The sequence below is a fragment of the Canis aureus genome, chromosome 4 (genome assembly GCF_053574225.1).
Source record: "Canis aureus isolate CA01 chromosome 4, VMU_Caureus_v.1.0, whole genome shotgun sequence".
Lineage (NCBI taxonomy): Eukaryota > Metazoa > Chordata > Mammalia > Carnivora > Canidae > Canis > Canis aureus.
The window spans coordinates 16,055,724-16,080,755 of record NC_135614.1 but is presented as its reverse complement, the minus strand read 5'-3'; the positions used below and the strand labels follow the sequence as shown (position 1 = coordinate 16,080,755).

At 41.6% G+C, this 25,032-nt stretch overlaps 1 protein-coding gene and 1 long non-coding RNA gene across 6 annotated transcripts in view; both read right to left on the bottom strand.

Annotated features, from left to right (window-relative positions):
- ZNF365 (zinc finger protein 365) overlaps nt 1-7,580 on the bottom strand; it is a 115,677-nt gene extending 108,097 nt beyond the window's left edge. The window contains exons 1-2 of one of the 5 annotated variants that reach the window (XR_013377731.1): nt 7,416-7,579; nt 5,061-5,819 (exon numbers count right to left, since the gene is read on the bottom strand). Coding sequence is in view for 4 of the 5 variants with exons in the window: in XM_077894659.1 (XP_077750785.1) it covers nt 5,061-5,806 (746 nt within the window). In the remaining variant the exon portion in view is untranslated. Of the gene's footprint in view, nt 1-5,060; nt 5,820-7,415 lie in introns of all 5 variants that reach the window. The other 4 variants (XM_077894659.1, XM_077894660.1, XM_077894661.1 and 1 more) reach the window with 4 other exon arrangements.
- A 6,807-nt stretch (nt 7,581-14,387) lies between these two features.
- The window catches only part of LOC144312239 (uncharacterized), a 57,614-nt gene continuing 46,969 nt past the window's right edge, over nt 14,388-25,032 (bottom strand). The window contains exons 2-4 of the long non-coding RNA XR_013377733.1: nt 19,200-19,434; nt 17,754-17,854; nt 14,388-14,730 (exon numbers count right to left, since the gene is read on the bottom strand). This is a non-coding gene — a long non-coding RNA (uncharacterized LOC144312239). The remainder of the gene's footprint in view (nt 14,731-17,753; nt 17,855-19,199; nt 19,435-25,032) is intronic.

Sequence of the window (25,032 nt, the reverse complement as noted above, 5' to 3'; positions counted from 1 at the left end):
TCTTGTTGGTAATAAGTAGATCAACACTACATCTAAGCCCCTTGGTCCAGAGAGAGAAAGGAGGTACACTGACATTAGACAGGGAAAAACAATATTTTCCTTGGTCTCCAACTTTTACCATCTATCGGGGGGCATGTTTGATGTTGTTTTTCCCACATTAGTTTTAAGTCTGCATGGAAAGTAGCCTGGAAGGAGAGAACCTCATTTATACAAACACACTAAAATGTGGAGCAAACAGACCCCTCCCTGTCCCACTGAACCTTACATGTAACATGATTTTTCCTGGCCTGTTTCCTAGCTATGGATCCATCTGGAGACCAAGTTGTCTACTCACTGCTTTAGCTGATCAAAAATGGGAATGCTATAATTAAGTGGCAAGGCGGTTTAACTGTGCAAAGCAAGTTACCAAGTCAAACTTACCTCTTAAAGGCCAGCATCCCTTTTAAAAAGCCAGCTTTGGATAGAAACCTAAAGGCACGTTTCCTGACTCAGGCCATCCCTTTATGCTTCTTTTATCATACCCCTAACAGTCCGTTTAATGTTTAATTTTACCTTCTGTTCTCTTCCTGCCATGAAAGCAGAAACTAGACTCATTCAGTCTACCACTGTACGACCTAGAACAGTACCTGGCACTCAGCAGGCACCTAGTGTAAGCTTTATCTCCTGGCTGACTCCCAGCTGGGAACAGGGCAAATAATGAAGGAAGAAGGGAAAGATGATTTCTATCATAGCTCACAAGGGAGTAGGATGAAGACGAGATAGAATTACAGAGGCCCCTCACCATAATCACAGGCTGGCAGTAGCATATGCTCCATTTGACTGGCCACGGACATCCAGAGTCAAGTTAAAAGCCCTGGGCTGGTATTCCAGAGCTTAATATCATAACCACACTTACGACGCCAACATTTTCCTATTTCCCAACACCTTTGATGCCAGCTGAATTTTCCTTTAATCCCATCAGAAAAATAAATGATGTCACCATAGCAGCTCTCTCAAAACAGCAAAGAAGCCAGCCCATTCCAAAATGGGCCAGATTCAGTATTACATAAGTCTTGACGCTTTGGGCAAATACCACATTTTCAAAAGTCTGGCTGCGACACAGTGAATTAATGGAAAAAGCACTCAGCAGAGAGACAGAGAATATGGGTTTCAATTTCAGCTCTACTACTTAATTTTTGTTCTTGGGCGAGTCATTCCACTGTTCTGGGCCTTATTTTCCACCTCTTTAAATGAGTGTTATCCTGAAGGAGACAAGGGGTACCTTCCAGTTCCAAAAATCACACGATGTCCTCCGGAGGCCACCTCTAATAGTTCTTCTCCCTGCTGTCCCTTCAATGTCACTCACCTCTGGCCACCCATGCAAATACTGCCCTTCATCCGCACTTCCTCAGTTTGGCTTCTCCACATTAAAAAACAAAAAAAATTCTGTTCTCTAATGGTTTATCATCTTGAAACCACACCTTATATTTCACCATTTGTTCTAACTACCTTGGGTCCAAACATGGACATGTTCACAGGTATGTTTTATTCTTCCTATGTAGGATGTTAGCTCCCTAGGGGAAAATAGCATGAATTTTATGTTCCTCATATACACCTAGCATAATGCCAGGCACATCACAGGTCCTTAGTTAGGGTTTACCAAAGGAGGTACAGAAAAACTTGGGATTGCCATTATTACAAATATGTGCTCCAAACTTCGGATGACCAACTTAACTACAAATCAGCTACCATCCAAGTCTGTCCATTCTTATTAAAGGATATCTTACTGCAAGGTTGGCTGGGATTGATTTACCTGATTAGGGCAGTGCTACCCTATAGCTTTTGAATAAGTAAATGCCTGCCTCAGTAGGACTTTTAAAGTCGCAGAAACTTCGTAAAGATGATGTACAATATCTCTCTTGGATTTGCACCCCAGAAACGCACTCTCTCCAGGGATACAATGAGGCTCACCAGCACAAAAAAGTACAAGATCTTGCCTACTTAAACCATCTCCTCTGTTACAGAGCTTATATAGGACTTCTACAATGCAAGGTGATTCCACCTATAGACAGCCCCAGAGTCTTTCATTTTGGCTTGAAAGAAAGGATTTTAAAGTTGAGAGAACAAATCCGTAAGCAGAAGAGCCTCATGAAAAACCCATAACCAACTGAGCCTCATAAGCCTCACCCTAAAGATTTTAAAGTTGAGGGGAAAAATCCATACACGAGAGCCTCATGTAGAGATGTATGCGGGTTTTTTTTTTTAAAACTGAATCTACCATGTGTCTCAAAGAGTCTCCAGAGTTTAAGTCCACTTCGAATTGGACTGTAACACTTGCTTTCTCTCATAAATGAATCTTGAGAGCTCCTTTGGAAGGGTTTAGTAGGGCAGCACAACTCCTGGTTTGTTCTCTGGCCAAACAGGATCTTCCCATATCTAAAAGGTCACCTCTTAGGTGGAAAACACAGCTCTGTGAGGGATGGTGAGGAGGGAAGGGGCACGTCCCAGCCAGGCAAAGCTCATCAAATTAACGTGGTTTCAATGGCATGGCAGATGGGCAGCTGGCTTGCTCTGCATCCCCATTTGGAGGCAAGGGTGGGTGTCTGTGAGGCCGAACCCTACAGACCGAGGGAGCTGGCCACAGTCACCCTCTCAGACCAAGAGCTCTAGTGTCTTTCCTATAAACAAGACTCTTTCAGTGCTATTTTATGTACAGAAAGAGTGATTATTTGAGACTTGAATAGAGAAACTGACGGGACAGGCAAAATGAAGGCTTAAAAAAAATGAAGACTTTGTTAATTTTATGTTTAAAAGTTTAAGGCAGTTTCACTGTACTTTAAGGTTTTTTTTTTTTTTTCAGTATTATTGCTTCCCCCCCCGCCAGTAGTCCAAAATGACATACTAAAAACCAATTCATAATTCATCTTCAGATATACTGACAAAACCTAAAGATATATGCACAGGGATGTTAACTGAGGCACTATTTTTAATACTGGAAAATAGAACAAAACCATGTATTCATTAACAGAAAACTGAAGAAATCGGCCACGATGCAACACACCACAGAATACCATACAATAGCCAAAAGGAATGACATAATCCTATATTTAGTGCGTGAAAAAGGGGCAGCCTGGGTGGCTCAGAGGTTTAGTGTGTGAAAGATGCCTACAACATACCAGGATAAAACAAAAACAAATGCAGAATAGTATGTGTCATGATTCCATCTGGGAAAATACAGTAACTCTGTACAAAGTACATAAGATTGTACTGACATAGGAAAGGTCTGGAAGGACATCCAATGAGCTACACAGTAACTGTCTCTGGAAGACAGAGCAGGGTATACTTGGAGAGGAAGGGACACTTTTAATACATACAGTTCTACCCTGCTAAATTTTTTTTTACAAGCATGTATTACTTTTTGAAGTGGTCCTCAGGTGACAACACTGGATTAATATCATAACTGATCCATGCATGGCCCACTTTTACTAAGTTAGTTAACCAGAGATTTTTAATAAGAAGACACTCTGGAACCCACAACCCCAAATAAAAGATCCTTGACGATAATCTAGATCTAATTATATGACCCTCCCTTCCATCATACTGGCTTCTCTGCAGGCAACCACCAGCAAATTCATCATTCTAAATTCACTATTACTTGTATAATTAATAAGTGAAATATGACAGATATGTGCAAACACTTAAGTTTGTTTTCCTTTTCAATTCACTGCTCTTCAAACAGAAATACCACAAATTTAATTCTAAGCTTTCCTTGGCACATAGGGGAACCCCATTTTTCCAGGGATGCAATGTTAATCACCCTGGTGTCTGCAATGGGTCATCATGGCACTACCTTCTCCCTGAGAAACTCCAGAAGCTAAGAGAGAGACATTTTTCATTATAGATCATTTCCCTAAAAGCAAAGTAGATCTGTGGCTTTTTCGAATCTGTCTCCACAATGCAATCTAAAAAATTTCTAGTTGATCAAAGCAGACTTTACCTGTAGGTACAATGTAGGTGATGTTTATATACTAGGTGATGATCTCTTTACTATATAGGGGTTCTCAGCCTCTCGACAAATGGAGAAGCTTTAATTACTACATGTTAAGAGACAATACATGATAAAAGAGTGCTAGGGGACACAGAAAGTATGAAATTAAGTCTACCTCTATTATATAATCCAAATTAATTGAATCCTTCCTTCTAAGTTATCCTAGTGTATGCCCTTTGATTTTTATGCCCTTTGATTCTATGAATTCTCAGCCTCCATTTAAAATTAAATCCAGCATTCTGCATTTGGGGAATACACTGCACTGTTATGTATGATTTTCTAGTTTGAGTTGAAGCTATACTTACTGATAAGGGAATGCTTTTCCAAGTATGAGGTCTTTTAAAGTAATAGTTTCTCTGACCACCTATATCTTGTGAAAACCACTTGTCAACTCTTTGCAAGCAGGCCTGACTTACTCTTGTATCACATATCATTTTACAAAAAGAAAATTCTCAAATTTAAATCACAGAAGTCAGCAGTATCAGAAGTCTCTTCTGGGTTCTTCCAAATAAAAGCTATAATTAAATGGATTCTCAGCTACCAACATTTAATTAACACAAGCAGATAATCCAAAATGGCAAAGCAGCCAAAATTACTGGTATTTAGGGCATATTTTTATACTTGAACAAGACAGCACCTCCTGTTCTTGACTCTGCTACATGGGGGCGATCAAGAAGCAAATGCTGGGTTAGCGCCCCCTCTCTGCCTTCCCATTCGCCGCCCCGGCTCACCAGTGGGTGACAGGAACGGAGCCCACCGTGGACAGACTGTGCTACTCCTCTCTGTAAAAACGTTCTGTAGTTCCCGAGGCGAGAATGGGCTGAATATTTTGACTTTCCTGCTGCTGGGTTGCAGACTATACCCAGAGAGGTAAGTAAGATCAAAAGCCTTGTGCATGCTACTTGCAACTGTCTCAATGAGAAATGCAGCCAAAGCACCTGCAAGCAATAAACAGCAATCCTGGCTCTACAGGTGCTTGTAACTTGGGGGTGGGGTGGGGAGATGCCTAAAGTGAAGGCACAGCACCACTTACTCTTCCTTCCTGAGCAGCTCCTCCTCCGACTCGGTCAGCCGCTGCCGGAGGGCCGCGATCATCTCCACGGCCACGTCCACCTGCCGGTTCAGGGCCCGCTCCCGCCTCTGCACTTCTTGCTTTTTCTGCGTCAGCTGCACAAAGGCAGCCCGGACTTCCAACAGTTCGGCGGTTTTCTGGGCCAGCTCTTTGGTGAGTTTATCGATTCTCTTCTCGATGGTCCTGTCCACGGCCTCGACCATCCGGTTGAACTTTTCTCTGACGTGAGCCTCGAAAGCCGCTTTGGTGTCGGAGGCGGCGGGCAGGCCCGGGCTGGCGCGCGGCCCCTCCAGCGGGTCTGCGCGCAGGTCGGCCGCCGTGTAGGTCTGCAGGTAGGACATGGGCCGCTCCGCCACCACCTCCAGCGGCTTCCGGTCCAGGGAGTGTTCGTGCGAAATGCTGTAGAAGCTCACGTAGCTGGGTTTCTGCTTCGCCACGTGGCCGCTGCCCTGCAGTTTCCCGGGCTTCAGGGGTTCTGAGGCCGTGACCAGGTCCGTGTCTTTGAGGGACGGAAAGAGGCTGCATTTTGTCAAGAGGGTTCTTTCCTGGTAGCTGTGGCTGAATTCCAGATGGGCCCTCAGCGAGGATAGACTTCTAAATCTGGTGTGGTCGCCACACCTCGGGCAGCGGAACGGCAGGCACACAGCGACATTCTCCAAGGACTCCTGCCAGGGGTATCTGCTGTCCTCAAAAGCCTTCTGTTGCATCACTCTTCAAGTCCTGCACAGGGGACAAATAAAACAGGTAGATCATAAGCCCGTTTAAAACACGCCCCTGAAATGCTCCTGGCCGCTCATCTCCACCAGGGCAGGGGCTTTGGCCTTCAAATGACTTTTGCACACACTGTCTTACGTTAAAGTTGAAACCTGCCATCTGGGGGCCCACATCCAGCCGCATTCACTCATTTCTGTGACACCTGCTGCTGCTTTTGCACAAAAGGCAAAGGTGAGTAGTTGAGCCAGAACCTCGAGAGCCTGAAGAGCCAAAAGCACTTACTGCTTGGCCTCTACAAAAAAGCCTGCCAACCCCTGTCCAGGATCTGGAAGGTGGGTAACTCCTCTTTTTGCAGATGAGAAAACTGGAGCAAGGAGGTACAGTAATTAATTCAAAGCCAGATGGCAAGTGGCAGATTCCGAAGTGGAATTCAAGTATCCTGCCCTCCTGAATTTATTAATACACTAACTGCAAACCTATGCCCTATTTTACTGATACACTCCTGATAAGCATGAATTCCAAAAGAGAGAGAGAGAGAGAGAGAGAGAGAACTTACATGAATTGTCAAAATTTGTCCTGAGAGAGCAAGTTCACTGATCTTCCTTCAACCATAGGGAAGATACTACTCAAGTTAGGCACAGTGGCATTAAACATGCCATCAGCGGGAAATTTTTCAACCTCAGATTTTGCCTTTGCTTACTGCTCTGATGCCATAAATCAAAATGTTATCGTAACAATAATAGCCGCCCATATTCCAAATTTACTGACATTTGGGAACTCAAGATCGCAAGATATGTTTTGACCCAAGTGGGGCTCTGGCCCTGGCCAAGACATTATAAAAATACAGTTCTGAATGGATTTATTTCGTCTCTGATCCTGTTTTTACACTTGAACCAGGCAGGTATCAGTATAACTCTTTTGAGGACAGGAAGTTCTTATTTCCTTGTAGGAATTTATCATCTTAGCCCTAGCAACAGATGACTGCTAGCAGCCTTACTCTGCAAACAGGGCTTACCTACTGCCTCCAGGAATGGTTTCTACTTAAACGTAACACGCACTGGGCCCCCAAAAGAGGAAGCTTAACTAAGGGACTAGACTGGAAAGTGCAGTTATTGGGCTCTCAACCTCTTCAAAAGTCCAGGCGCAGACGGTCCCCAGCCGGCCAGGCAAAGCCTCCAGGTCCACCAGCCTCCGGCCCCCTAGAGAGGGGACCTCTTCCTGCGCTACGCCGGGCTGTTTGGGGGCCAGTTCTGTGCAGACGGGATGCAAGCCCTGGCCCGAAAAGGCAGCAGAGAGGTGAGGGCAGGGGAAGTCGGGGTTCCAGGGGGCCACGGGAGAGGCTGGCATCCCTGAATGGGGAAATGCGTAATCACCCGCTCCGGGGTACTCCTGCCTTCAGGGCCCCAGCGCAGACCCCGGGCCACAGGGCTGCAGGCACAGCCCTGATCTCCTGGGCCCGCGAAGGCGCCGCCCCGAGGGTCCCGGCCCCCGCCGCGCGGAGAGGACGCGCCCCTGCCCTGCCCTGCCCTGTCCTGCGCTCCCCTGCCCTCCCCCCCTCCCCTCCCCTCCCCTCCCCGGCCCGGCCCGGCCGCCGCCACTCACCCGACTTGTTGCTGCAGCTGCAGCCGCTGCTGCTGCCGCGGCGGCCGGTGCTGGTGCTGCGGGAGCGAAGCGGTTTTCAGCAGAGCCGTAAATCAGGCTGAGCGGGGCCCGCGCCGCCCCCCGCGCCCCCCCGCGCCCCCGCGCCGGGACCGGCGGCGTCCAGGGCGGAGCGTGGCGCGGCTGCGGGCGCCCCGGGGGGGGAGGCCCGGGGAGGCCTGGGGCGCCGCGGCCCCGCCAGCGCCGGCCCCGCGAGCGCCGAGCCGCGCCGCTCTGCCCCGCGCGGGGGAGCCCCGAGCGCCCGCCCCCAGCGGCGGAGCGGGATGCGGCCCCGGCGCCCGCTGACATCACGCGGGGAGACGCCGCGATCGCTCCGGAGGGGGGGGGGGCGGGCGGGGGGCAGGCGTGCCGGGCTCGGAGGCGCGGCTGCTCCCTCCCGCAGGCCCTGCCCAGCTCCAGTTTGCACTTTCCAGCTACTGGGGAGCGGGAGCGGGAGCGGGTGGGGGTGGGGGTGGGCGAGGGCGAGGGCGAGGCGCGGCTCCGGGGACCTCCCCTGGCCGGCTGTAGGGAGGTGCGGGGGTGCTTTCAGGACCTCTCCGTCCTGAGCAGCCGGGCCGGGGGTGTCCCCAGATGACCTCGAGTCTACCCTCGCCTTACGAGACGAGCACCCCGATGCTAGGTTAGCCGGCAGAACTAAATCTGGCAAAGTGTGTGGGGTGTGAATAAATAACAACGAGAGGCCCCCCCGCCCCCTCCCCCCGCCCCCGCATCTCTAGGGGACGCGCCTCTGCCTCCTGGGTTCGCAGGCACCCAGACCCCGCCCCTCCCCGCAGGAGAAGCTTTCTCTTCCTAAACAGGTTTCTTTCCTTCTGAAAGACCCTGGTGACTCAGCTTTTTATTTTAACCTGTTTGGGGGGTATTCCTAGTCTAACTCTTGAAATAAGAAGCCAGGATAAAAGTTAGTGCTGGGTTTTTTTGTTAGAGAGGTTCTGTTCATCTGTATAGATATTTCAGTGCATCTTCTGGGCTCTTAAAGGGTGTCTCTGTTCTCAGAGCTTACTATATTACTCCTTCCAAAACTGATTTTATTTCCATTGTAAATGTCTCCATAATTATCTTAGATTTTGTTTATTTATTCTGGACAAGCGAATCGTCCCATCCATGTAATTAAGAGCCCGAGCTCTGGAGTCAGACATGATTCAAATCCTAATTCTGGGTTTCAGATCCTGACTTCTGGGACCTGCCACAAGTTAAACTTTTCTGTGCCCTGCATTTCTCATCTGTGAAATGGAGAGGATCAGCACCTACCTCTTAATGTGGTGATGAGGATCAAATGAGGTTGTGAGGGTAAAACACACTCTGACCGGACACACACTGATAAAATCAGCTCTCATTATTTTAGTTACAAGAGAGGAGACTGCACTTAAAAAAAAAAAAAAAAAAAGAAGGGGAACTAATGTGTACTCATTTCCATGTAAAGGGTGACATGGGCTGTCTTGCTGGGGTGCATTCCCTTTGAAAATATTTCATTGAATTTATCTGATGACTCTCTCAAAAATGTTTATTCCAAAAATCAGTTCACTTGGTAAAATAATTTTAAGTGTGAAATGTGCATGTAATGGAGGGCAACCTCATCTTGGTCATCTAGCAGATGGGAGCAGCATACAGGGTTAGCCTCTCTCTCAGGGGCTTCCTGGCACCTGCCTTAGAATATGCCAAAAGTAGCCCTTGATAAAAAAAAGCTCTTGGGTTCAGGCTCCTCCCATTTCTTAGGCAATTTCCTGCCTCTGGTCCTTGAGTTTCTCCCCTGTAAAAATTAGAGGATGGCGATTTTCAAGGTCCCCTTTCACTCTTAAAGTATCAAGGAGAGTATCAAACAATTATGGAGAAGTTGTACTATGTAAGATGTAGAGTTGAAGATTGTGGGAGATTCAACTTTGATAGAGGCGTTCAGGACCTAACAGTTTACACCAGTTGTTCTCAAGGGATAGCCTCCCACTTCCAACCAGCAGCTAAGCATTATTACCTAGCTAATAGTTAGAAATGCAAATCATGTGCCTCACACCAAACCTACCAAATCAGAAACTGAAGTGGGAGCAAGCAATCTGTGGTTTAACAAGTCGTGCAGGTAATTCTGATGAATACTAGTTTTAGGAACCTCTCATTTACACAGTACTTCATTTACTGTCTACAACAAACCAAAAGGTGTGTTATCTCCATGATCATTGTGTTTATGCTGGGCACCGTACTAAGCATTTTATTATCTCATTTAATCTTTCCGACACCTGTGAGGGGGAGGGGACCTTGTGCACTCGGTTTCAGCCACGTTGGTATTCCCTTACTTCTCCAAGAGTCCAGTTTTCCAATCTCAGGTCCTTCTTTTCCAGATAATGCCTATTTATGCTTCAGGGCTCAACTTCCTTGCCCCCTTTCCCAGGAGGTCTACCCTGATTCTGCCCAGCTAGGCCAGCTCCTGCTAGTAAAATTTATCACAACAGACTTTATCACAATGGAATTATTTGTGTAGCTACTTATTTATTTATGTCCAGTATTCAATCACAAGTTACATGAGTCAGGGACCCTCTCTGTCTTACTCTTCAGTGTATTCTCAGTACCTATCACATACAAAGTGCTCAGTAAATATTTCTTGAAGAATGAATGTTGAAAATGAATTCCCTTTCTACTTACTAGCAAGCTGAGGCTCAAAAAAGCTAAGTAATTTTCCCAAAATCACACATCTAGAAAGTATTAAAGCCAGGACTCCAAACTCCAGACTTTTAACCACTATTCTCATAGCCATTCTAATTTCTGACACAGAAAATAAAATTCTGAGAGAGAAAATGACTTCCCTGAAGTCATACAGCTAGTAAATAATAGAATTAGAATTCATGTTTTCTAGTATTTATATTCTTTTATACTGCATTATGCTGCTTTATCCCACCCTTTAGGAACTTACAACTAGTGGGGATGGACAAGGCGTAGATATAGGACAAGTTCAATTCATAGTAAAAGAAATTAAGTGGGACATATCCACAGGGCCTGGTATCATGCCTAGTACATAGTAGATGTTCAGTAAATGTCTACTGAGTGAATAATGATCATAGCTTCTACCTTTGGAATGTTTACAACGTGTCTCCTGCTACTAAATGTCCTGCTACTGGGTGTTTATGCGCGTATCTAATGTTTCTCAAAGTAAGGCCCTTGAAGTCTGGGAAGCTTGTTAAAATGCAGATGTCTGGGATTCAGACCTAATCTGGAATCTATGGGTGTGGGTCTTGAGAATCTGCGTTTTCACCTATCTCCAGGTGACTCTCACGTTCCCTAAAATCTGAGAAATAATTCATTGTTAAAATAACCATTCAAGGCAGACATTGGTAGCACAAGGGAGAAATGCCACTTTAGATAAAATGAAAGTTGCTGAAGGTCACATCACTAACAAGCATCAGAGATAGTAAGGATTTGAATCGTTTTGACTCCAAAAGCCTGTGCTGCCACTGCGAAAGAAGTGAGGGATGGAGAGAGGAAAAGATGATGGGCAGGATGGAAGAATAGGCAAGGAGGAGGAGAGAAGGAAGGCCAAATGCTTAATAGGGAAAATAGATTTCATTAAAGAGGGAAAGAGACTATTGGACGGGTTTGTCAAAGCAGCCTTGCTGAAAGCCCTGGGAACTGAATGGAGATTTATGGGCTGCCCTGCCCCGCTCCTTATCTAATAGCATCCACTCATTGTGATCAGGACAGCCTTTCAAACACAGGTTTCTTGGACCGCAGAGGCTTTTTAAGTGACAAATGCATTTTATTAAATATGGTGATTACATTTGCCAAAAAGGGACTTTAGAAGGACAGAACACAGACCCTCTCAAATGGAATAAGCTCCCCAGATAAGAGGAGGACCCCAGATCAGATTCCCGTTACCTTTTCCATGACTGCAGCAAGTATCTGTGCAGTTGTGAGTTGCAGAGTTGCAGAGCTAGTAAGTGGCCTGAAGATCAGAGGCAGTCCTCTGCAATCAAACAAATCATTTGACACAGAATGTCAGGTAATTATGAAAATCCAAGGAGGATATGAGTAAACTTGCTCCAGAATGACTTTAAGTATTGACTTTACATAGCACATAAGTTCTTTGTTGCTACATCTTTATCTCCCTAATGCACCTAATTGCATTTATGTATTCTGTTTTTCAAACAAGTAATAATGGCATGCCTACTATGTTCCATTACTAATCACTAGCATCATTTCAGCTTTAGAGTCGGAGCTCTAATCTGGCTTTAAAGCCTCCACCAGAATAATCTACTAGAAAACTCTATTTCTGCTAAATTTCGTTGGCATGGCAACCACCAAGCAACACCATGGAGAGTGCCTTAAATCCCACAGCAGTCTGTTAGCCTGAGTCAGTCTGCAGAGAGGAGGCCATATAGAGAAGCTAAAAATAGACAACTTACAGCAAGATGCCCTGCACCCCTACCACCCACGAGGATTACCACTTACTTGCTCCCCTTGCTGGGGTCAAATGTGGGCCATAGGAAGGAATGAGGATTCCAGTGCCTGGACTAGGAATTTGGAGACCAAGATCTAAGGCCAGCTCCACCCGCTAATGAGCTGTGTGAGGTTCTCTTTGGGTGGGGCAACATCTCTGGGTTTTATAGTTTTCATCTGTAAAGGGCAGGAGCCGGTATGGATTAAGGACTTTCCAGTGCCGCAGGCCTAGTCTGATGTGTTTGTCACTGCCTTCCTACCATGGGTGGAGTGGCTAGGGGAGAAGATATGGCAGGCAGTCGTAATGGTGGTGAACTTTGTCAACAGGCAATTTGGCAAAAATCGTTTGTTGTCATCTCTTCTGGTAATAACTGCTAATGTGTATCAAGTATTTAACGATGTGCCAAGGATGGTTCTAAATGGTTTTCACAGATTATGCTATTTTACCTTCCTAATGAGGCCAGGGGAAAGGCATTACTGGATCCCTATTTTATATAGGAGTAAACTGAGTCACAGAGATGCAAAGTAAACAGATCATTTTCACAGAAACAGCAAATTATATCGCTAGGATTTGAACTTGGAACCCCCAAATTCAAAACCAACATGCTTGACCATGATTCTGTGCCTCCATCATTGCCTGGCACCCTAAGGGCTCTCAAAAAGTAATTGTTGAGGGGCAGCCCCGGTGGCCCAGCAGTTTAGTGCAGCCTAGGGTGTGATCCTGAAGACCCTGGATCAAGTCCCACGTCAGGCTCTCTGCATGGTGCCTGCTTCTCTCTCTGCCTCTCTCTCTCTCTGTCTCCATGAATAAATAAATAAATAAATAATCTTAAAAAAAAAGTAATTGTTGAATGTGCAGTAAGTGATCAGTAGGCTAAAAGCTTCTCGGAACCTATTATTCATAAATCTTCAAGCCCTTTTCTTTCTTGGTAGTTTATTATGTGAAGAGAAACCTTTGAGACATCTCCCCTGAGCGAAATGGTTGTGGGAGAGCTAGAAAACATGTTGCTATGGACTAAAATATACAGAAAAAGATAGAGTTAAAATAGGGGGATTGTTAGATAATGAGTTTGAATTATGTAATTATGTGAGGATTGAATTATGAAACTGATGTTCTGTCAAAATAGGGCCTGTTTTCTAGGACATAGAATACATAGGCAATTTTGCTCCACTATTTTAGGTGAAATTTTGTTTCTAGAAGCAGAGAGGGAAAAGAGAACACTTATAACTATAGGCAAGAGAGAACTGAACCTGAAAATAAAATACAGGTTATAGAAATAATTCTTATTAGGAAGAAGGATTGCCCCCTGCCCTACTCCCCCCTACCCTCATCCCCAGCAATGCAGGACTGATTTCCTAGGTTATGCTAAGAGATGTATTGTACTAGGTGACTCAAGGCTAAGATCATAAGGTGATTTTAAAAGACAGTTTCTTTGGAACATGACTATTATAAAGTGAAAATGAGTAGTGTTTTTAAGTCTCTACCATCTAGTCTACTTCCTCTGTAAAAATGAGTTGTTCGATTAAACTTTTTATTGGAGGCATACACAGATAATAACTTTTCATATCATAAGTGTAAATCATAATGAATTTTCAACACTAGATACACTCAAGTGAGCAGCATCCAGATCAAGAAACAGCAATCCTTTGCTTCCCAGAACACTCCTTTGTATTCCTATCAAGTACTCATCCTTTCTTCCCCTGGGGTAACCATCATCCCGACTGCTAATAGCATGGGTTGGGCCTGCCTCTGTGTGCTTTATGTTAATGAAATCATAGTGCATGTACCCTTTTTGGTTTTGATAGATACTGCCTAAAACTGTTCAAAAATATTATCCCAGTTTATAAACCTACCAGCAATATGGAAGGATCCCAAACACTACACATCCTCTCCAACTCTTGGGATTTTCTGGGATTAATTGAGCCATTCTGGTAGATATGTACTGATAATCTCAGCATGGTTTAATTTACAAGTCCCTGATGGGAGATGAAGTTGAAGTGCTCATTCACACATTTTTCTGTATATTTGATATTATCTTGTGAAATGTTCAAATCTTTTCCTCATTTTTCTTTTGGGTTATCTACCTTATTCTTATAGTTATATATATTCTTATAGTGGAAGTTTGCGTTCTAGATATGAATCCCTTGTTATACATACATATGGGGACTTTTTTCTTTATGGTTAGCGCATTTTATGTCTTGTTTAAGAACTCTCTAACTTTGGGCAGCCCGGGTGGCTCAGCGGTTTAGTGCTACATTCAGCCCAGGGCATGATCCTGGAGACCTGGGATCGAGTCCTACGTCAGGCTCCCTGCATGTAGCCTGCTTCTCCCTCTGCCTGTCTCTCTCTCTCTCTCTCTCCTCTGTCTCTCATGAATAAATAAATAAAAATCTTAAAAAAAAAATAACTTCTTCAAGGTCATGAAGATGTGTTCCTGTGCTGTCCTCCAAACGCAATATTGTTTAATTTTAACATTTAAATCTACAATCCATCTGAAATTAATATCTGAGTAATAGGAGAGAAAGTGGTCCATAAATATATATTTTCACATACCCAATTCATCCAGCGACATTTATTGAATATATTTTTCTTCACTTATTGCATTATTGCCTTTGTCATGAATCAGCTGACCATTTTTGTGTGGGTTCTCTAATCTAGTTAATTGGTTAGTTTATGTAACTTTGGTTGAATTCCATGAGGTCTTCATTACTATAGCTTTATGATTGGTTTTGTTCTCAAATACAATGAATCTTCGAACTTTGCTCTTCCTCTTCAATTACCTTAGAGATCCTTGGCCCTTTGCATTTCCATATGAATTTTAGAATCACCTTGTCAATTTCTCTAAAAAAAAAAAAAAATCTGGTGGGATTTTGATTGGATAGTGTTAATTTATAGATTAATTTGCAAAGAACTGACACATTGAGCTATCTAAATATTAAAAGTGTTTTTCTAAGTTTATTTGGATATTAGTTTATCTCAAGAATGTTTATACTTTTTAATATTTAGGCATTGCAAATCTCTTGTTCCCATGTAGTTTATATATATATTTTAAAGATTTTATTTATTTATTTATTCATGAGAGACAGAGGCACAGACATAGGCAGAGGGAGAAGCAGACTCCCTGTGGGGAGCCTGATGTGGAACTCGATCCCAGGACCCCTGGATCATGCCCTGAGCCAAAGGAAGATGCTCAACCACTGAGCCACCCAGACAACCTGGTAGTATATATTTTGATACTATTGTAAATAGTATATTTTAAAATATAATTTTGTATTTGTGAATGATATATAGAAATACAAATGATTTTTAAATAATCTTATATCCAACAACATTGCAGATTTCAATTATTAGTTCAAATAGTTTATAGATTCTTTTGAATTTTTGTGGAATATAATCATGCAGTCTACAAATACTGACAGCTTTCTTTCTTTCTTTCAAATCCTAATATCTTTTTTAAAAATTGCAATAGTTAGGACCTCCAGTAAAATATTGAATATAAGTAGTAATAGCTGGCATTCTTGTCTCATTCCCAATCATAGAAGGAAAGTTTTCAATTTTTCACCATTAAGTTTGGTGTTAGCTCTTGATTTTTTTAACACTTTTTTTTAAAAATTTTTTTTTAACACTTTTTTTTAAAGATTTATTTATTTATGATAGACAGAGAAAGAGAGTGAGAGAGTGAGAGAGAGAAATGCAGAGACCCAGGAGGAAGGAGAAGCAGGCTCCATGCTGGGAGCCCGATGCGGGACTCAATCCGGGGACTCCAGGATTGTGCCCAGGGCCAAAAGCAGGCGCCAAACCACTGAGCCACCCAGGGATCCCCTTGATTTTTTTTAATATTCTTCATTTGTTTTAGAAAGTTTGCCTATTATTCTGTTTGTGAAGACTATTTCTTAACATGAGGGAGAGATGAATTTTGTCAAATTGTTTTTTCTGTATTCATTGAGATGTTCATTTAAACGTTCTCTTTGTTTTTAGTTAATATGATTGGATTAATTTTCAAATGTTAAGCCAATCTTACATTCCCACAATAGGTTCAGTTTATGTCACTAGGGTCAATTGTTTAAAATTTTGTTAAAAATGTTTACATCTATGTTCATGAGAGATTGGTCTGCAATTCTTTCTTGTAATGTCCTTGTCAGGTTTTGAAATTGTGGTTATATTTGTCTCATAAAACTTGCATTTGAAAAACAGTCTGTTTTCTGAAAGAGTTTGCAAGATTTGTGTTAATTTTTTTTCCTTAAATTTTGCAAGAATTTACCAGTGACACCATGTAAACCTAGAATTTTCTTTGGGGGAGATTTTAAAATAATGGGTTAACTATTTTTAATAGATATTGAATTATTCAGATTTTCTACTTTTGACAGTTTGGAGAAGTTGGGTTTTTCTAGGAATTTATCCATTTCACCTAAATTGTCAAATTCATTGTTGTTAAATTATTTAATTACCGAGTAGTTGCATTATTCTAGGTATATATATTTTTAAAGATTTTATTTATTTATTCATGAGAGACACAGAGAGAGAAGCACAGGGAGAAGCAGACTCCTCACAGGGAGCCCAATTGTAGGCTCGATCCCCAGACCCAGAATCACGCCCTGAGCTGAAGGCAGATGCTCAACCGCTGGGCCACCCAGGCATCCCTATTGTAGTTATATTTTTGTCATTGATTTCTACTTTGATTCTATTGTGGAAAAATAGCACACTAAGACTGACATAAAGAATGTTAAGACTTTATAATTTCAGCAAAGATCAATTTGCACTTGAAAAGAAGGTGAATTCTATCGTCCTTTGATGCAGTATTCTATGTAAGTCAGATCAAGTTGGTCGATTGTGTTATGTTTTTACATAGACTTTTTTGTTAAGCTATTTTATAAGCTATTAAATGAAATATACTAAAGTTTTACATTAAGAGTATGGCTTTGTTCATTGCTATTTCTAATTCTGTCCATTTCTGCTTCAATATTTGAAGCTCTATTAAGTAGTACGTGCAAATCTAGGATTGTATAATAGCATCCTGCTGGATTCCCCCTTTTATAATTACAAAACAACTGTCTTTATCTGTAATAATTCTTTTTTTGCATTAGGTCTACCGTGTCTGATTTTAATATAGATATACCACTTTTCTTTTGGTTTAGTGTTTTTGTGGCTTTGTTGTTGTTGTTGTTCTTTTACTATCCACTTTTCTGTGTTTTTATCTTTAAAGGGTGAGTCTTTAGGCACAATAAAGTTGTTTAATTCAATCTGACAACCGTAAACCTTGGTGTATTTAGTTCATTTATGCTTAATGTAATTACTTGGATAGTTGAGTTTATATATGCCATGTTGCCATTTTTTTTTTTTTTTAAAAGCTTTTTTTAGATTTTATTTATTTATTTATTAGAAAGAGATTGAGAGAGAAAGAGAAAGCAGATGGAGGAGCAGAGGGAGAGGGACGAGCGGACTCAGTGTTGAGCCCAGAGCCTGACATGGGTATTGTTTCCATGACCGAGATTATTATGTGAGCCGAAATTAAGAGTCAGACACTTAAATAACTGAGCCACCCAGGAGCCCACCATTCATTTTCTATTGAAGCTATCTGTTTTATGTTACTTTTTTTCTATTTTTCTTTCCTTCCTTAGGACTAATTGAACTTTTAAAAATTATTATTCCATTTATCCCTTCTATTATCTTATATTTTTGGTCATTAACTATTCATATAGTGGTTCGCCTAGATATACAACATACATTCTCGTCTTATAATAGACTAAGACAAGTTGCAACTTTACTATTACCTATCTCTCACTTTGTGTTATTGTTCTACATATAATATTAAACCTCATTTGACATTATGATTATTGTTTTGTACAATTCATATTTGTATTTACCAATTAAGTTTCTTTTTCTGTTGTTCTTCATTCTCTTCTGCATTTTCATGTTTTTATTTGGAATCATTTTCCTTCTGTCTGAAGATATTTCTTTAATTTACCTTTAGAGAAGACCTTGTATCAGTAAATTCCCTTAATTTTGTTTGTCTGAAAAATGTGCTTATTTCACCATCATTGTTAAGATATCTTCACCGAATATAGAATTGTAGATTAGAAATAATTTTATTTTAGCTTTCTAAAGATCTCATCAATAATTGTCTTTCATTGTGTGAGGGCAGTTGTAGGGTACTATCAAGATTCTTCTTCTAAGATGGAGGTACTTACTCTCCTCTAGCCAGGAGTATTGCATGCTGACAGAGCATAGTTTGGTCCCTCCCTATGAATCACCTTTGGATGAAGACAGTGCCTTGTTCAGGTAAATATGTTGTGGAAACCAGCTTGAGATAGGACCCCTTCCCAAGTGTGCGAAATTGCAGGATATTTCACCTTGCTTTGTAGAAGCCTAACTTCTACAAAGTAGAAGTAGAGGGACTTTGTAGAGGGACATAGCTTTAGAATCCCCTGTGCTTTTGAGGCTCCCCATGGCTGGCTCCAGTTTGTCACTCCAGTCCCCATGATCCTAAAGCTTACTGGTTTTCTTTACCCTGAGCAAAGGCATTCCTTTTGGCTAAACCAGACCTTTATCCTGAACCCAGGATCACCAATGCCTCCATGGAAAGAAGAGCTGGTGACTGACAGCTCATCTGGCAAAGTTCTTTACTCTCTATGAATGCATCATAGTCACCTAGTCCTTGTTAGCAACCAAATGTTTGGATCCCCACAAAATATGTATGTTGAAGCCCTAAGCCCCAATATGGTAGTATCTGGAGATGGAGCTTTGGGAGATACTTAGTGTTAGATGAAGTCGTGAGAGAGGGACCTTCATTATGAGATTCGTTCACTCTCCTAAGAGAAGAGACACCAGGAAGCTTGCTCTCTTTCTCTCCCTCTTCATAAATGCACAACACGGAAAGGCCATGTGAGCATACGACAAGAAATTGACTATCTGCAAGATGGTAAGAGCCATCTCACCAGACTGTACTGGTACTCTGATCTTGGATTTCCAACTTCTAGAAATGCGAGAAAATTTCTGTTGTTTAAGCCACCCAGTTCAAGGTATTTTGTTATGGCAGCCTGAACAGACTAAGATAGTCTTGCTTCCATAGATCACTGAGGTTTTTAAAAGTTTGATTTTTAGAATTTACTTGGCCTTTTCTAGTTTTACAATATAGCATTAGCCTGAAATGACCTATTATGTCTTACTGGGAAGTGGTTGAAGTTTTTAAATCAGATTTTCCTGTTGTTCTCAATATGTAAGTTATTTCATTGGTTTTGCTGCATACTTATGTTGCCCCCCAATATCCATTCTTCCCCCTCTTCCCTAGTGAAAGAACCCTCAACTCTTACCTGAGTACATGGCTGCCCAGAGTAAAGACTACATTCTTCATCCTCCATTGCAGCTAGGTGTGGATCCTTTTTCCCTTAGAATGTGAGCAGAAATTATGTGGACAACTTCCTGGTGGTATCTTCAAAGAAAGAAATCTGCTCTTGCCTCCTTCTTTCCACCTTCCCACAGATTGGAATACACATTGTGGTAGTGTGCCATCTTGTATTACATCTTTACTTGGGACAAAGGCAACACCTTAGGAAAAGAGGAGTAAAAAGGGGAGCTGGTCCCCACATTTTCAGTGAGCAGAAGCACCATACCAGCTCAGAATTTTACTTGAGAGAGAAATCTCATTTTTATGGTTTATACCATTAATGCTCCCCCCCCCCCCCCACACTTGTACTCTTGCCTTTAATTTATCTCCTTTTAAAAACAGTTCTCTTGAGGTATAATTGACATACAATAAACTACACATATTCAAAGTATACAATTTTATAACCATTAATTTTTTTTTGTCTCTGTCACATGTGACTGAACTTAATCCCAACTAACATAATTATAATACCCTCATTATTTGGTGTTAGAATGTTGGTATTTGTGAATACATGAATTCATCCAACAAAGTATTCACTATGTGTTATGCCAGGCCTTGGTTATGCAAACTTGAAAAATTATGGCTCAGAGACTACATTTAAAACCATATTATTTGGCCTAATTTGGGAGGGCCCATGTGGCAGTAGCTGCCAGGAGCTGAGTAAAAGTTGCCCTTGTTAGATGACACTTTGACTTTTTCTTCTGGGCAACTTCACTATTTAATTTTACCTACCTGGTCACTATTAGAATTAAAGTTTGAGACTCTTCAGATAGAGATTCTAAGATAGAAGACACACTCCTTGTCTTCAGTATGCTTATATTTTAGAGGAGTGATGATCAGATATGACAGTCACTATAACATAACATGGGTTGTCAATCTACAGCCTGTGGATCAAATCTGTCCTACCATCCCTTTTTGTAAATGTTTTATTAGAACACAATCCTGTCCATATATTGACTTACTGTTCACGGCTTTCACACTACTGTGGCAGAGGTACACGGTTGTGGACTGTATAGCTCCTGACATAGATTTCTATGGCAGCTATAACAAACTGGGTGGCTAAAAGCAAAAATTAAATCTTTTACAGTTTTGAAGGTTAGAAGTACAAAGTCTCAAGGTGTTAGTATGGCTACATTCCCTACAGGGACTCTAGAGAGCAATCCACTTTTTATTCACTCCAGTCTCTGTCTCTGTGGTCACGTTGCTTCTTCCTCTTTTACCTGTCTTCTCCTTTCTGTGTCTTTTATAAATCATTTGTCATTGAATTTAGGCCCCACCTGGATAATTCAGGATGCTTTCCTCATCCCAAGATCCACTATATCTGCAAGAATCTTTTTTTTTTTTTTTTAAATCAGGCGACATTCTCAGGTTCCTAGCTTTAAGACATGGATCTTCTTAGGGTCTACCATTCAGCCTACTACACTCTCAAAACCTAAAATACTAATTATTTAGTCTTTCACAGAAAACGATTCCTGATCTACACTATAGGGTAGTGAAAAGAAGAAGGCCGTTTAACTCAGACTACTGGAAGTGGGAGATTAAGAATACTTTATCCCTAGAGGAAATGATGTTCGAGCTGAATCTTGATGGTCAGATTTGATTTAGCCAGATTTGGGGAGTGTTGAAGACACATGAGAATAGGAGGAAGAGGACAAGTACTTCAAGCAGGGAGAATAGAAGAATGTACAGGAGGAATAAAACTGTGTGGTATATAGGTTAATACAAGTAGCTCAGCATGGCTATTGTTGCAGGTACATATGGGAGAGAGGGGATGGTCAGTTCATTAGAACCCAAGCTAAAAATTTTGTACATAATCTAAAATATCATAGGGAACAATGATGAATTTTAAATCAGGGAGAAAGGCAATGAAATTTGCATTTTATAGGGATCAATTGGAAAAGAGTTGGAGAAGAGTAAGAATAAGAGAGTTGAGTCAGGAGACAATGGAGAGGCTATCACAGGACTCAGAAAGCTGTTATGAGCACCTGAACTGAACTGAAGTGTGGTAGTGGAGATGGAAAAAATATGGGACTTAAATGGAATTTAGGAGGTAGAATCAGCAGGACAGGGAGGTTTTTTTTTTTTTAATGGCTGTGGCAAGAGATGAAGACATAAGATGACTCCCAACTTCTGGATTGGAAAAGTGGGTAGATATTTGTGCTGAAAATGAAGATAGAACATACAGTAGAGCAGATTTAGAGGGAAAGATGGAGAGTTCCATGATGCACCTGCTGAGCTGGGGGTAAGATGATGTTTAATATTCTGAACATGTTTGAGTTGTGGACATCTAGCTGAATCCACTGAATAAGTCCTTGTGTACATGGATATGACAATTAGGAAGATACTAGGAGTGGAAGGATAAGTTTCATTATTATTTTTATCCCTTTTGAAGATGACATTTTAATTATCCTTATCAGTTCCAAATCTTTCCATGTAGAATGAGGTAAAGACATTTTCTTTAAATTGGTAAGATTAAAGGACACTAGGATGTTACTCTTTACAATAATATTGTATATGTTCATTACTATCAGGTAATGAAAATCAACCACTACTTCACTTGTATTTCTCTTCCTACTTTACAAATACTAATTAGTATTCAAGTCACTAATGCATGGTGAGTAAGAGCTTCACAGAGATTATTCATATACTTCCTGGTTGCTGGGGATCCAATTTATCCACACAGTGGTTGGAACACACAGGAAGTGACTAACACAAGGGTTAAGTTGCATGATGAAATAAGCAAAGCAAGTAGAATTTCCCTGATATGAAAATTTATCAGGAAGAAAGAACACAAAAATTTCTCCTTTGGGATCAGTTTTCAGATATTTTCCAGGGCTTGATTATTTATTTAGTTTCTATCTACATACACAATTTTAATCGTATATATCTTAATAAGATGCATTTCTCATTTCTCCTTCTTGTTGCCAACTTGTGGTTATTTGCAAAGAAAGATTCTGTGATATCATTTATTCACTCAGGTATTGCACTATCACATGTGTTCCTGGTTTATAGAATGCTAGACATGGAAACTAAGTTCAGCACACCATGCTCTATCTGATCTCAAGAACAGCTAGAAATCTTCCCATCACCACCCTCAAATGTCCTAGCCCTAGACTGAGTCCTTCTTATCCTTAGATTAGGAAAACTTTCCCCCACTGTACCATCGCTATTAATTCTCCAGAATTATTTTTTCATCACAGGACCTTGTTTGCTTCCTTATTAAATTGAGCACAACATGTATTATCTATTTTATCTCAGTCAGACTCAAGAGGAATTTAATTTTCTTGATCTTTATTATTTTAAAAGCCTTATTTGTCCTTTGAAAAAATTTTTTTAGCTTTATTGTTTCTTTCCTACCTTAAAACCCTATCTCTCTAGTGCCTTTAGTTTATTTTGCTGAACTTTTTTTTTTTTAATTTTTATTTATTTATGATAGTCACAGAGAGAGAGAGAGAGAGGTGCAGAGACACAGGCAGAGGGAGAAGCAGGCTCCATGCACCGGGAGCCCGACGTGGGATTCGATCCCGGGTCTCCAGGATCGCGCCCTGGGCCAAAGGCAGGCGCCAAACCGCTGCGCCACCCAGGGATCCCTATTTTGCTGAACTTTTAAGTGTTCTTGAGATGTAGTCTAAGAATTCACTCCTTTTTTGTTATTTATTCTTTAGTAGTGGAAGTATTTAAGGCTAAAACTTTCATTCTTTACCATGGCTTTTGCAGCAGTGTCTCATAGATTTTGATCGGAAGTGATTTCATTATATTGCTTTCTAAACAGTTCATAGTTTACTTTGAAACCATCGTTAATCCAATGGTTATTTAGAAGTGTATTTCTCAGTGTCCAAGTAGTTGAAATGTGAACACATTTCATCATGTAATATCTGATACGTTCAAAAGACTATATGTAAGAGCACCCATCAACAGAACTAAAAAATGGAATATTAACAGTATCACTGAAGCCCACCTATGTGCTTTCTTTTCCTTTCTACTGATCAGTTTGACTACCCTAAAATAAAGCCAATTGGCTCATTACTCTGGTTTTATAATGACTCTTAATAACTTAAAAAACTCCCATGTTATTTTATTTCTTAAAGAGAATATCAGGAATAATGACATAGTCAGGAACTCCAAGGTCCTGTCCCTCAATATTGAAAACCCACAAAAATTGTCAGAATCTACTGGAACTCTGGAAAGCAGTCAATAGCTTACAGCAATCAAGCAAATACTTAACTAAGAAGAAGCAACCAAAACCTGGTGGAAGATCTCTGTGGCATTTCTAACTTCCTTTTGTCCCTGAGGTAAAAACACTAGCTACTTCCTCAGCTGAGCGGTGCTCTGGAAGACCACAGCCCATGGAACAAGGAAAGCTGATCTTGTTCTCAAAGAATTTTGCTTGTGGTTTGATCCATCTGGCTACTCCCTGAAGGACCAGACAAGGGCTTGCCTTTACTTTGCCTAAGTTGGAACTCTCTTGGAGCATAGAAGCTGCAACATGGAGGGATTTTTCAAAAACATTTACAAGCACGGGCTCAGTGGTTGAGCGTCTGCCTTTGGCTTAGGTCATGATCCTGGGGTCCTTGGATGGAGTCCTGCATCAGGCTCCCTTCAGGGAGCCTGCTTTTCTCAGTGCCTATGTCTCTGCCTCTCTCTCTCTCTCTCTCTCTCTCATTTGCAGGTAGAATTATTACTTTCTGGGACTAAGGATATCAGTTGAGGCAAACAACTGGCACTCCAAAAAGCCTGGGAGAAAGGCTGAGAAGTGAGATCCTTTGAGGAAGAAGAGTCTTGAAAATCTTCTGCATCAATCTGGGACTCTAGAAGGCTACATGGGTGCCCAGGATGGAATTCTCACACTTTGCCAGTGAGAACCTAAAATGGTATAGCCACTGGGTGAAACAGTTTAGTAGACCTTTAATAAGTTAAATGTAGGGGCAGCCCGGGTGGCTCAGTGGTTTAGTGTCACCTTCGGCCCAAGGTGTGGTCCTGGAGACCCAGGATCGAGTCCCACATTGGGCTCCCTGCATGGAATGGAGCCTGCTTCTCCCCCTGCCTGTGTCTGTGCCTCTCTCTGTCTCTGTCTCTGTGTCTCTCATTAATAAATAAATCTTAAAAAAAAATAAGTTAAACATAGAATCACCATATGACTCGGCAATTACCATATAACTCCACTCCTAGGTATGTGCCCATAAGAAATGAAAACCAGCGTTCAAACAAATTTGTGCAGCAGTATTCATAGTAGCACTATCAGGAGAGCCATAAGGTAGAAGCCACCCAGAAACTATCAAACAAATGTAGCATATTTTGTACAATGGAGTATTACTTAGCCATAAGGACTCATAAAGTCCTGATACATGCTATAACATGAATGAAACATTAAAAAAGCCATATACTCCATATTTCCATTTATATGAAATAACCCAGAATAGGCCAATTCATAGAAACAGAAAGCAGATCAGTGTTTGCCAAGAGTTGTGGGGAAGGGGGAATGGAGATTAACTACTTAATAGGTTTGGGATTTCCTTTTGGGGTGATGAAAATGTTCTGGAATAGATGATCATGGTGGCTGCTCAGCAGTGGAAATGCACTAAGTGTCTCTGAACTGTACACTTGAAAATGGTTACAATGATAAATTTTATATGTATTTATTCACAATTAAAAAAATAATTGAAGGGGCACTTGTGTGGCTCTGTGGGTTCTATGTCCAACTTTTGATCACAGCTGAGGTCTGGATCTCAGGGTTGTAAGTTCAAGCTCCACTGGGTGTG